Source organism: Euprymna scolopes, chromosome 15 (assembly GCF_053919585.1).
Source record: "Euprymna scolopes isolate OS-2025 chromosome 15, ASM5391958v1, whole genome shotgun sequence".
NCBI classification, from domain to species: domain Eukaryota; kingdom Metazoa; phylum Mollusca; class Cephalopoda; order Sepiida; family Sepiolidae; genus Euprymna; species Euprymna scolopes.
The window spans coordinates 112163116-112177980 of NC_136496.1; the positions used below are offsets into that span (position 1 = coordinate 112163116).

General features: G+C 29.6%; 1 protein-coding gene across 50 annotated transcripts in view; it reads right to left on the minus strand.

Annotated features, from left to right (window-relative positions):
* LOC145294072 (uncharacterized) overlaps positions 1-14865 on the minus strand; it is a 616260-nt gene that overhangs the window by 204729 nt on the left and 396666 nt on the right. For all 50 annotated transcript variants that reach the window (XM_080141108.1, XM_080141084.1, XM_080141083.1 and 47 more), the window contains 3 exons: positions 4026-4122; positions 2620-2848; positions 5-256 (listed from right to left, as the gene is read on the minus strand). In XM_080141108.1, the coding sequence (XP_079997234.1) occupies positions 5-256; positions 2620-2848; positions 4026-4122 (578 nt within the window). The remainder of the gene's footprint in view (positions 1-4; positions 257-2619; positions 2849-4025; positions 4123-14865) is intronic.

Below are 14865 nucleotides of genomic sequence, written 5' to 3' on the forward strand. Positions count from 1 at the left end.
TCACCTTTGATACATCAGGTAGTACAATGTTGAGGTTGCAAATCGGTGACTGAGGAGCTTCTCCTCTGGCCACCTTTGGTTCTTTCATGAAAGCAACACGAGCAGCTGGTTCTTGGTCCAAGTCGCGCACCTTTACAGTACATGGAAGGCGGTTCTCTCGGAATGCTCGGAAATGTACATATAGTTGATCACCGGATTTGGTGACAGGGATCAGGTTGCCAGCCATTTCCACATACTGTGGTCGGCCTTGTAAGACCTGGAAGGTTAAAGCAAAGTGAAAAATGCTTGTGAAAATGAGGAATAAAAGAAATTTTATAATTTAAAAAAATTAAAATGAAAGTATTAAATGCATCCATGACATGGACGTGCAAGCAGAGGACAACCTAGATCCACATATATCCTACAAATATCACACAACACCAACTGTGAACCTGAAGATCTGAGGCAACTGATGGAAGACAGGAAACTGGAGAGAAAGAGTCACATTGGTCCGGGCAAGGAGCCTGTCATGATGATGACGATTAAATGCAATATTACAATAGAATTAGAAATCGGTTAGCAAACAAATAATGATGCACAAAAGATTTTTTTCTCAAATAAATAAAAACACATAAATACAAAAGGTATATGACTGAAAAAGACTTCAGACAAAATATTTAGGTTTATATAATTGTTTTCATTTATTTGAAAATACAAATCTTTCTTGAATTGTGATTTAGTTTCTAACTGATTTCTCGTGTATTAAAATGAAAGTTTCATTATATTATTGATATAAAAAAAAGAATTCCTAGAATTTAATTTCATTGATATTTAGTATTCAAATTAAAGCTACCAAAACAAAAACATATTTACACACCAAGTACTTTTTATTATGCCAAGTTAATAAGCTTTTTTTTTTTTTTTTTTGCACAGTGATCACCACTTATCAAGGCCCGGAAGCCACTCAGGGATAAGGGTTATTGCAAGTACATTACGTTAGTGTGGAGATTTGATGAAGTGTTTACTTAAGGGGGATGGTTCATTAGGAATTTGTTAACGTTGAACTTGAAGACATCCAAGTTGTAGTCCGGTGGGAAGCAGGCAGACGGAACAGAGTTCCACAGGCGTGCAGTTCTAAGAAAGAAGCTTTGTTCATGGAATCCACGTTTTGATTTAGGCACAGATATAGAGTGGGGGAAATTTTTCACAGTGGATTCAGCTATAGATGATTTGGGACAGAATTGGAAGTATCTCCACTGTTATGCCCAAATAATTGTTAATAAAACCTGCAATCCATCCATATGTAATACAAATAAACTTTGGTCTATGTCTAGTTTGTGAAACAAGTTTCAGTAATTTAAACAGTATTTTAAAGTTAATAGGAATAAAACAAAGGTTGTTGGATATTTATAACTGAAACTTGATGGACAAGCCAAGCTTATATTAAAGTTTATTTGTACCAAATAGGATTAGACTGCAGAAACGATTGTAAATTTTATTAAAGATTCCATGGGTGGCATTTTGGAAGGGTCACCCTGACTTTGTACTTAATTTATAAACACTTTTGTTCTTTTTAATAACTTCATTAAAACATTAACAATAATTAAAAATTAAAGGATGAATAAAGGAAAAGTTATTTTGTTTAATTAACTATTAATGTTTTGAAATTTCTAAAGCAAGGTTGATCATTTGTAATATTTTTACTACTATTCTTATATTGGTTGTTATTTTCACGTTTCCATATTTGTAACCTCTGACCTTCTTCAGATGCATATTTTCAACCTTGACCTCCAGAAGGTAGCTATATGGGTCAGTTCAAATTTTTTTTTTATAAAATTTCAAGTTTGAAAACATGCATCTGAATGAGGTCCAAGGTTTGATCAGCTGAAATGTTGTGAAAATAATAATAGATATCAAAATAATCTTAAAATGTAATAATTATAATCTTTATATTAATATCATAGTACCTTTAAGTATATGCGTACATGTGTCATGATTTCCAGATTAGAGATTATTTGATTGGTAGATCCTATTTATTAAAAAGGAGGATAGAAGCTATGAACACTAAATTAGTATATATATAAGCTCATTTAATGTTCTAGTAAGTTATCACCTATCCTCTTTTTAATAAATAGGATCTCCCAATCACCGAAGATGCAATGTTAATATAAAATTTTAAATAAAAAACTGATGTTGCTTTTGGGCGATACATGAAACTAAAATATATCTTCTTGGTTTTCTGACTAGGATCCAAGGATAGAATCTGTTCCATCTAAAGATGGTATAATGATATCATGGGGTTTCCGTTTGCGCCAGGCGTCCATACAATAGAAATGTCACAGACTCCTATAAGGATATTGGCGATAAACCGTAATAACCAAATATATTCTGACACTACATTAACCAGATTACTTAGATAAATACTTTTACAGTTTTGTGGGGTCTCCATTCATTCATGCTGAATGTCCACAGAATGCCCAGTAGTAATATACATTACATATGAAAGATACTGCTGTGGAATTTCCACATGTCCTGTTAGTAACAATAATAAATTTTTTTATCTAAAATCGTTACGATTTAAAAAAAAAAAAAAAAAAAAAGAAGAAAAATGACATTTAGTTGCTTTTGTTTTTTTCTTACCTCAACATCCCGGCTTCGAGCAACTTCGGTAAACTTTTCTTGTTTTTCTAAAGTTTTGTCCACTTTATCATCGGTCATACAGAACATTCGAAGTTTGCCTTCTTCTTGAGCATGCCGCTTGGCAAAGATGACAAACTTGGCCATGAATGGTACGACAACAGCCTCTTGATATAATTCAGTAGCCATTCTGCTTGCTTCGTTCACATTTTGACAATCCATCAGCCAGAATCTAAAAAAAAGAAATGGTTCACAAAATGGTTTTCTATCACCGTCTGTAAAATTGTATCATAGAAGCCTCTAATCCGTGCTTTTTTTTATAATTCATCATTGATCTGAGAGGGATAATTCAAATTTACTAAGAGGTTCGTTAATTTTTCCATACAAAATTTAGGATACTAAAATGAACGCAACTTTGAGGAATTGTAAGACAAAAAAATGTGACTTTTTTTAAAAAATTTTTTGTAAATAAATGTTAATCTTAAAAAAAAAAAAAAAAAAAGAATGAAAACAGAAAAGAAAAAAATGTTGCAACTTCATGAACTGATAAGAGGTATCATTTTAATATAGAACTAACCCTTACACCTTTAGAAAATAGGGGAAATTTAGTGTGACAATATCAAAAAAAATATTTTTAAAAGAAATACTTTAGATATTTTGTTACTGTTAAAACAGGCTCAATATAAATTTTGAGGTAACATATTAAAGATATACAAAAACTAAAGAGGATTTAAAGACAATGCTGAAATCATCCTTTCTGAACTCTGGTTAGATCTTTACAAAATAGAGGAACTTTAATACTTATTATGTTTTATAATGTCAAAAAATGTTTTATATATATTAAATATGTTATTACTGTTAAAACAGGCTAAATATAATTTTTTGGCAATATATTAATGGTACAAACACAAAAAACAAAAAAAACAAACAAAAAAAACTAAAGAGGTTTCCAGAGATCATCCTTTCTGAACACAAAATAGGAGAAGTTTTTTTTTTAATGTCTAAAAATGTAAGTATATCAATGTCCATCTATTTGAAATAAGTAAAATAAAATAAAAAATGGTGACTTAATTTACAATGTATGCTAGAGGAAGTTTAAGGCTTACAATGAAAAAAATGTAAAAAAAAAAAAATAAATAAATAAAAAATATTACAAATATGTTATGACTAAAACAGGCTCAACATAGTTTTTTGGCAAGATATCAAAACATATAAACAATAAAACTAAGAAGGCTTCCTGATCACTACTACAAGCATTCTTTTTGAATCCTGGTTAGTTCTTTATGAAGTAAGGGATGTTCTGTTTTATTATTTTTGTTTTGTTTATAATGTCTAAAACTGTAAGTATATGTCCATATGTTTGAAATGAGTAAAATACAATCATGTTCATGCAAGGGAATCAGACTAACCTAGCTGAGACAGTAGTTGTGAATGAAACACAGTCATTGACAAAAGTAAGTTGGGTGCTCGCTGTTATATCTTCCCAAACAGCTGGTGTAGTTCCGCCTGAAAAGTAAGAGTTAGCAGAAAATTAGAATAATAATCAAAATCATAATAAAGCATTAATCCTAAAAACAACAAAAAATATGTTAAAACAAATAGCTAAAAAGCAAAAAAAAAATTCATTTTGGGTACAAATCAAATATTCATTAAACTATAACGTGTACCCAATGTGGAACCTCTAGAAAATTTTAAATTGATAGAGAAGTAATCAATGGGATTTTAAAAAAATATAAGTTTGCATTATCTCAATCAATTTATCACAATAAAATAACTTTTTAATAAAAAAAGTTGGTCCAACTTCAAAATTTAACCTAAAAAAAAAAAAAAAAAAAAAAAAAAACTACTGAAAATTTTTTATGATGAATGTACCAGTCATGGAACGGAAACGTCATATTCCAAATATATTAGTAAATTAATTCATTAAGAAAATCAAATTCTATGACAAAGTGAGATGTGTTTTGATTCACAACAACTCAATTCAAAATTCCAAGCTGAAAATCAGCCTTCTAATGGTTACAATTTACTATTAAAATCGTTAAAAATTAAAAAAAAATAAAATGATTTTTTATACATAAAAAAATTACTTCATCAATTCATATGATTTTAGGAATATGACAGTTTCATTCTGAGATGAGTACATAAATCAAAGATTTTTCTGTATTTTTGTATTTTTAATTGGGTTGAATTCGGGATAAGAACCAAATGAACAGCTGATGCATCTAGTGAATTCTATTGGATAATGGCTATCAAAATTGTGTTTAATTGCATTATAATAAAGACATTTTTTAGTAAAAGAAAAATAACCATAATCCTGACTAAAAAGAAATAATTCATTTTAACTCTATTCTCCCTTGTTTACTATCAATATTATTCAGAAGTTAATATATTCTCATCCTAAATATCAAATTCACAATAATCTTTATCATCACAATGAATAAATAATTCTATTTCAAAAATGTTAGTATAACCTTCAGTATTGCTACTATTGCAGTAAGTTTGTTCCATAATCAATAGTCCAGACAAGTATAAATGAGGCTGAATACTAATTTAAACAACCTAGTTTTACTTAATATAATTGCAGCCATTTTTTTTTTTTAAATCCCATTACTGTTTGTCTTTGAATAGATAGATTGGATAAAAAAATATATAATAGAGCAAAATAATAAAAGACAAAACACAAAAAATATATTTTAACACATTTTGTACTTTATGAACATCATAAAAAAATAGAATTTATTTGAAAAAAAAAAAAAAAAAGATTTTATACAAAGAAATTCAACAAAAACACCTTTTGATTAAGAGTGAAAAGTATCTTTTTATATTATATTATTTTATAGTAGAGTAAAGGAGAAATTTTCTGAGACTGAGTTAATTTTTATTATTGTTCCAATCCAGTGTACCCCCTTAGAGGAAGGGAGGGGGCTGGGTTTCCCCTAAGATTAGAAACTGACCTTGTGTCTAACTTTGCCCTCGTGGGGAGGCGAGTAAATAGGGACTGTGAAAAAGAAAAAGGGTTCATTTTGTTTTAAGCCAGGTGATAAAAATAGATTTTGTTCTTGTAAAAGAACAAGTCATAAGTAATCATGATTTACCTCCCTTGTTATATATTATATCTCTTATTTTAAAGCTATTCAATTTATAGGAAGTGATAGTTATGCATGTTTGTAAGCAGAAGAACAAGGCTCCATAAGCCTTATCATTCTATCATGCTTTCATCTTATCAAAACGAGTTCTCAAAATATAAAAATGTCTAACACATTCCTATTATTTAAATACTTACAACAGAATAAAATGATCTGTACATTAATTGTACCTCTTATTTTTTTCATTTTTATTTCTTTTGCACATAAGGTAGACAGTGACTATTATATTCTTCAGTTTTTAAGTACGAGTTATTCCCCTTGCAGATTTTTATTTTCAGTTGATTATTCAAAAATGTTCTATAGTAGATGTTTCTATTCACTTGCCTTCCCATGAGGGCAGAGTTAGACTCAAGGTCGGGAAAATCCAGCTCCCCCAAAAAAGGGCACTCCGGATAGGAACAAAAATAAAAATTGCTTCAGTCTAGAAGGATTTCTCCTCTACTGATCAAGGTCAAAAAAGGTGAAGTGTAGTATCAGAACAGATAGTACACTTTGTTCCTAGCCAAAACGTCAGGAACAATATGAATTACTGTGAGTTTTAAGTATATGACCAATTTTTCATTTAATGTTGGACTGCATAACTTAGTGGTAAGTATGGTGGCTCAGGAAAGTTTAAATCATTGGGTTAAACAATTAAGAATAACTGAATCTGAATAAACTTCTCTAAATAAGTACATTCTCACAAAATTGTGATTATCACAAATAATTAAATCTAATAAATCCCTACACTGTTGGTCAAGCTCCAAACTGTCTCATCACCACAATGTTGCATCCCTGAGCCTGTTTTACAAGTACTTTAATGGAATGTATTTTGATGAACTCCCAGCACTTGTTCCCTCTTTGACGTACATATTCTTGACCAACCCAACAAGTAGCAACCTTACTGTTTTCTACTTCCCTGACTGTACTAACTTACAAAAGTTTAAATGTAATGTGAACAGACATCTCACTGCTAAACTCCCTTATTAGACATGATCCCAAATAGTAGCCTATTGTATTCCAAGTGGTAATTAGCCTCGTTTGGAGTAAAAAAAAAAAAAAAAAAAAAAAAAACACGTATATAGTGCCATAATGCTGAAAATCATAGTTTTGCTTAACAAACAATTACTTTCTATCTTTCTCTCTCTATATATAATGCAGAAAAGAATGCATTGATTTCTTACAATGCCAGAATTGTTTTCATAATAATGTATAACACTTCCTAATAATGTATGCTTTTGAAAAAAGAAAAAAGAAAAATGGTGATATTTGAGGCTATCACAGATTTTGATACAAAATAAATTTATATTTTTTTGTTGATGTTCACATAGATTAAAACATGTAAAAATGTTTTTCTTTTTTCTATTTTTTTTTAATCTTATCTTTTATTATTTTACAAAAACAAAAAATTAAGATTTCCCTTCATTTTTAGTTTTTGTTTTGTAGTGTAAAAATGTTTGAGTTGAAATAAAATGCTTATCACAAGATTTGCAAAAACAAAAACTGCTTTGAAATAAAATGAACCAAATAAAACTAACATTGATTTCAAAGCATGCATTTTGACAAAATGCAACAACAAATTATAAACACTGAGAAGTAGCAGAAGTTGGGCAACTAACAAGCAATATTGGTCAGGTACTAAAATATGTAGAATAGCAAAATTGTCACTTTCTATAAAGAATTGAAATTCCATCACGAAATGTAGGTAGAAATTATTTAATCACACTAAAATAGATTATGTCACAGAATTGTTTCTTTTTAAATATATGTTCACGCATTTCAATGAGAAACTTTATCTGTCAGTTGATTTGTCATGCATAAGTATGAAATAGCACACTTATATATGAAAGGTGCTATCATATGCACAATATAAAAATGTTGCTTTCAATAGAGAACTGGGATTCCACAATTTGAGCATAGAAATTATTAACTTGCATTAAAATAGATTATGTGTTTTTGTTTTATATCTGTTCACTTCATCTCAATGTCAATCAGTTGCTCTGTCACACTGGAGTATTAAATAGCACTTTGTTTTTGTTTTTTTGTTTTTTTACACAGTAATCACCACTTATCAAGGCCCGGAAGCCACTCAGGGATAAGGGTTATTGCAAGTACATTACGTTAGTGTGGAGATTTGATGAAGTGTTTACTTAAGGGGGCGGTTCATTAGGAATTTGTTAACATTGGACTTGAAGACATCCAAGTTGTAGTCCGGTTGGAAGCAGGCAGACGGAACAGAGTTCCACAGGCGTGCAGTTCTAAGAAAGAAGCTTTGTTCATGGAATCCGCATTTTGATTTAGGCACAGATATGGAGTGGGGGAAATTTTTCACAGTGGATTCAGCTAGATGGGTGTTTTTTGTGAAAGATTGACGAGGGGGGACCAGAGATTGGAGTTCAGACGAGCACCTGCCATGGAAATAACGATAAAACAAGGATAGGCTCGCAACGTCTCTTCTGTGGGAGAGGGGTTGCAGGGTAGAGAAAAGGGGCATCCCTCACTAAACCACGAAGTCTATTTTGTACTCTGTCAAGGCAGGATAGGCTGTTTTTAGCAGCTCCTGCCCAGATATGGCAACAGTATTCCATCCTTGTTGCTGTGTCACACTGGAGTATTAAATAGCACTTTGTTGCTGTGTCACACTGGAGTATTAAATAGCACTTTGTTGCTCTGTCACACATAAGTTTGAAACAACATTTTTATTGCTCTGTCACTGTCTCATATATTCCACCCAAGAGATCTTTTTAAGAATCTAATCGCCCCTTTAAGGGAAATTCTTTGTATCTCTCTTGCACTTGGTTCACCGGGTATATCTGCCAGTTAGTTTTTGAAATTATTTTCTATGAGTCCGATTGCTCTTATAATTACTGGAATGATGAAAATCTTCCTAAGATTCCAGTTTCTTTTCATATTGTACATAAGACTTTGGTACTTTGTTATATTTCCCTCTCAGCTATATTTAATCAACCATAATTTGGGTGGGGGGCACTAACTTCTAAGGTTGCTTCTTTCTCCTTGTCCCATATCACTATGTCAGGTTCAATAGCTCCGTTTTTTAGGTACGTAGCTGTAAGAATTGCATAGTCATACTGGATGGTGTATGTCTTATTTCAAACTGGTCTTTCTGGTAAACATGTCCCCAGGACTTCTTGCTACATTCAATATTCAACTTTTTATAGATGGTCCAGTGGAGATATTTACACACTCCATTATGTTGCATTGCATAGTAGGTGTTCTCCAGCAGAACCTTAAAGCTGGATGTCAGGTGGCTCAAACTCAATTTCTGTCGGTAAAAAAATTTTTTTTTTTTTTTAAGCATTCATCAAGGCTTGGTCTTGGGCAGCAAACCTGATCATAGTGGAATCATTCCCTTTTAAGCCATTCTATAGAGTCTTTCTTATCTATATATTCCTAGGATAGCAGGATTCATACAGATTTTTAATGTCTATTTTCAAGGACTTTTCAAGGCCTTCTCCAGACAAAATTCAAGTTTTAATAACAAAATTTAATATATAAAGAATGATATCATAAACCAGAAAACTAATAATATTTTAATAAATATTTAAAAATATCTTAATAGTATTTATTTCAATTTAGAATTTCACTTTGGCTACATCTGTAATGGTATATAGATAGCATCGAGTAGTTTCATGATAAAGAAGCATAACTCTTGTATAAACAAGACTGGAACAAATAATATGATGCAATTTCAGAAGAATGTATTCATTTGGATTTTATTTTTAATATTCCGACACAAATTTTTATTGAATATAAAGAATACAATTTTCAAGCTATTTTCAATACATTTCCTATATTTCCAAAGCCTTTTCAAGGTAATAATAGAAATAAAACCTTTTCAAGACAAAGCTACCAAATTCAATGCATTTTCAAGCCTGTGCAAACCATGGATAGTTTATGCAGAAAATATTTGGCATGTTGTTGGTTGGGTTATTCTTCCAGTTTTCTGCAATAGAAGGTCTTAGTATATTTCTGCCAGCTCTTTTGGAGTCATTATGTGTTTTATGTGGATGTTAAGTGGCTCACACTTTCTACTTCTATGTGGCAGAACCTGCACGTGTGTGTGTGTGTGTCCTCTCACAATAAAACAACAAATTTCATATTCATCACTCTTCTATGCCATTTCAATGAATTATCATTCTATTTAACCAATGTTTCTCATGATACTGAAGTGTTTCATAATCAGAAGAGTAACGAGAAATTTTTTCTAGATATTTTTATAAGTACAAGCTAATTCCCGATTTATTTTAATTTGTTGCAATTTTTTTTAGTGCTCTATCAATGCTACATGAATTATATTGCTTAAATAAAAGAAAACAAAAAATAAAAAAAGCTAAAAGCCAAAATTATTGTATATATATTTTTTGAATAAAAACGTAACTGAAAGAAAGAAATTAAAAAGATATATATATATATATATATATATATATATATATAAAAACGAAGCAAAAACAAAACAAAAAAACAAGACATGCAAATTTTACACAAAATATTAGAGAAACCATGCAAATTCGAAAAGGATGGTCTTTGCAATCAAAATTTAATTCTTTTAATTTAAAAAATAGCAAAAATTATTTCATAAGCATAGTTTTTTTTTTATTGAATTTTCTCAATAAAAAATTGCAACTAAAAATATTACAACGAAATTTGTAAGAAAATGAAATTAAAAAATAAATTGGCAGATATCGTGATAAGTTTTGCATAATAATTTGAATAAATTAACTATTTAAATGTTTTTAAATGAACATATATAAATCCATAAACAAATCTTTCATCAAATCTTTTTTTGGGGAGAATCTTCATCTTTTATTACCTTTATCTTCATGAAAAAAAATTATTAATTAACTTTCACAAAAGTCAACTTGCATATCACTCAAACAACCTCACCATGCATGCCCGACAGTCAACCGCACCATGCATGCCCGAAAGCCAACCACATCACACATACTTGATTACGAACCTCACTACGCATATCCAATTGCCAACCTCACTATACATATCTCACAGCTTATTAGCGTGTGTAGCACTTATCCCATTAAGCTTAAAAATCACCTCTGTAAACAGATTGACAACTTAAGATAGAAACATACGGTTAAAAAAGACTTTACAAACAAATGATGGGTACATTTTTGCTAAGTATTCTTAGAAAGTTCCCAAACCAATAGGTGACAGTTTTTAATATAAAGAATAAAACTATTTATTTACTGCCATGTGTAAGTAGTTTTATTTTAACAATTGTTTCTCTTCTGTATTAACCTAAAGAATAGGAAGTATAAAATGAATTCACCTCAACACGTTTGGGTTTATGTTATGTTGAAACAAAATAACTATCGCATAACATTAATTGCATACACTTAATTAAACATTTTACCTATAGTTGAAGTGAAATTTGTTTGATACATTTCTCAACAGTATTAGTGTATAAATAACTATAATTGATCTGTATTGATTTTTACTTGGCATGGTTGATTTCATAGGAAGTAACTATCCATTCAGCAACACATGCACCCCAAATAAAAATTTGATTACTTTCATCAAACCCACACTTGTTCTTGTGTTCAACCTCCTTGAAAGCAGGTAAATGCAATATAAGCATTTTAGATAAGGGGAGGTACATTTTGGATGCAATGCAAAGGGCAAGGAAGATTGAACCCCTATTTTGGTAATTAGGATCAGTATATTTAATCATGATCCACAGCAGAATGAAACGCACAATCTGTGATATCTGAAGTGTGGAGATCATTATATATATATATATATATATATATATATATATATATATATATATATATATATATATTTTGTGAAAATATATTTAATGAATATTTGGTATCACTCAGATGAATGTTTTCATTTTGGATATTATCCTCACAACATTTCAGTCCATGTAACTTCCAACCTTCTTCAAGGGCATCTCATTAAACTCAGAAATCTATACAAAATTTTGAACTGAATATTTTTATTTAATCCACAAGAGAAAATTGTTCTCATTCTGTCAGCCATGATCAGGGAGAAGTTTTAAGTAATTTTTAATCTTATTCTTAGATATTATCGCCTGCAGTGAGGACTGAACTTTCAATTTCAGAAGACCGTCACTTAGGACTGACTATTACTTAACGTCATGCATTGCGTCATCTATCCTAATAATCTAAACAATACAAATTAATCATTATCACAAAAATTCTGGAACATAATTTTTTTATTGATTGAACAAAACAGCATGTTCCATCACAAGTGTGTAGATGCAGTCATTTTAATTTTCAACAAATTGTTTTGATATTTGGATTGTTCGGACAACTGTTATTATCTTGGATGTTATACTCATAACGTTTCATCCAAGGTAACCTCTGACCTACTACAGGTGTATTTTCACAATTCTTATTGGTGAAAAGAATGTTTTCATTCTATTTTTCAACAACTCATACTCATTAGAATTTGAAATGTTTAATGTTTTTATGAAACTGAAAAAGCGTTGCCTTGTTTCCATTTTTGAATTTGATATAATGTTTCTGAATTTTTTAGATGAGGATTGATAGTTTGATTGTTCAGACAACTGTTCTCATCTTGATTGTCATTCTCACAACGTTTTGGCCGATGTAACTTCCAACCCTCTTCAGGAGTTGTTTGCATTTTTGAAGAAAGTCGGAGGTTACATCAGCCGATGTGTTGTAAGAATGACAACTAAGATAAGAATAGTAGTCCAAATAATACAAATTATCAATCAAAAACTCAAAAACAATGCTTTGGTTTCAAAGATAAGCCAACACCTTCTTGATAATCCTATTTTACACTGATTACTAGAATCATGATTTCTTTAAAATCATCAGTTATGACGGGTGATCATTCTATTTTAACCTTTTGCATCTGTTGAAAACCTTCATTGTGGAAACAAAAGGAATTTATTCTCTGAATCTTTCTGAACACTGTAAAGATTTAATCTAATATATACAGTTATCTTGTGAGATTGTAAAAGTTGAACCTAAATAACATTTAAGCTGGCATATTGAAATTTGATTCTGATTAACTAATTTTCACTTGTTATTATTGTACCATGTTATTGGCACTATAATAACATTTTATTATAATTTATTTTAAAATTATGTAGTTCTATGCAGACAACTGGTAATATGGAAACTGTTTTCAATTACGAAACAAGCAAAAATCTTCAAAATCAGAAAGGGAAATAACTAACATTTTTAATTGAATATAAAAATAATGTTTCCCTTACAATTAAAATTTTATTTCTTTTTCATTAAAAGTTTTAAATAAAAATTAAAAACTAAAATGACTTCACCTCATCCTGGGCAATGATGGTTAGGTACAATTATTCAAATATATAATCCTCATCCTGGGCAATGATGGTTAGGTACAATTATTCAAATATATAATTTTGTTCAGTTATATTTAAATTCTAACATTCCATCTATGATGGAGGTTAGTAGAAAAATGTCAGACAATTTATTAAAATGAACCTCAGGTTTTTATTAGAAAATTTTTATAATTATGTAACCATTAACATTTATATAAACTATTACAGTTTTCAATTATTAAAAATTTTAGAAATTTATGAATTGGCAAGCCATACGCATGCAGAAATATGAACGATTTTCAAAAGCTAAAAAGATTATCTACTCTATTTTGTAATTAATGCTTTAAAAGACTTCTTTTTTTAATTGCATAAAAAGAAAATTCTAAATTAAAAAAAAAACATGCTTTTAAAATAGTGTTTTTATGTTTCTGTGATCAAACATCTATTCATGCACATAACACTAACAATGCAAAATCAAAAGAAAAAACAAATAATTTAAAACAAAGAAAACAAAAAACATTTCAAATATGCAACCCTTCAATATTCAAATCAAAACTTCATTTTCTATTTATTTAAAATTTCTTATTCAGATATATGCACAAGTGAAATATGACAGGTAAAAATAAAAACAGAAAAACTTATTAATATACATACTTAGTCAAAAGTGTGTGTACACAAAAAGATTACGGAAAAGAAATGAATAAAATTTGAGACAAAAATAAGTTTGTTCTTATGTGTCTGATTTTATTTTGATTGACCAGTTTTCATTTGTTATTACTGCACTATAATAACGTATTTTATTTAAAAATTATGTAGTTCTATACAGACAACTGGTAATACGGAAACTGTTTTCAATTATGAAACAAATTAAACAATATTCAAAATCAGAAAGGGAGATAACTAATATTTTTAATGGCAGAATATAAAAATGTCTCCCTTACAATTAAAGTTTTATTTCATTTTCTTATGTCTGATTCTATTTTAAAGTGATGCCATTTTGCATGTTTAAACAAGCGCGTCAGAGATCATTGCACTTTTAATATGAAGATGTCATGTGATCTTGTAGTTCACAGTTTATTAACTCAGAATAATAAATTAATGTTATTTATTACCAAAATCATATCCTACATACAGTCATAAGGTTTCTTTTTGTTATTTTTTAACTGCCATATTTCCATATTTGATTTGTGCATCAACCCGGTTTTTTTTTAACTGATTTAAAAAAAAATTTTCAACAAAAAATAAACTCATATATATTGAGATCAATAAATTAGATATTTTTTCAGATTCCAAAATATGAATAAATAAATAAAAATATATATATATATATATATATATATATATATAGTAGATAAAATTTATAATAAAGTGAAAATTTCAATATTATTTAATATTGATCACTGTCTGGTCCTCTTCAATGCAGAGTTTGAATTTTGAATAAAGAAAGGTGATCGCTAACACTTGAAAGATAAACATCATGCTGCTGTTTATATTTAAAAAAAAAAAAAATATGTTGCGAGGCGGCACAGATGACGGACAGTCAAAATAATCACCTACAACAATAACCCTTATAAGCACATCATGCAGTGCTAAAAGGAAACAAGGACTAGTGGCTACAAAATTTATTAACAAAATCTTGATACACCATCCTACCTGTCATCTCACCTGATTATTCAGCCCGATGGTGATAGAGCCGTTGATTTTCTGGTTAAGCAAAGCATTTAAAGGGATTTTTTTCAATCGAGCCAAGTTCGACAATGCTGACATGCGCCGCAACGAGAGTCATGTAGCTTTTCT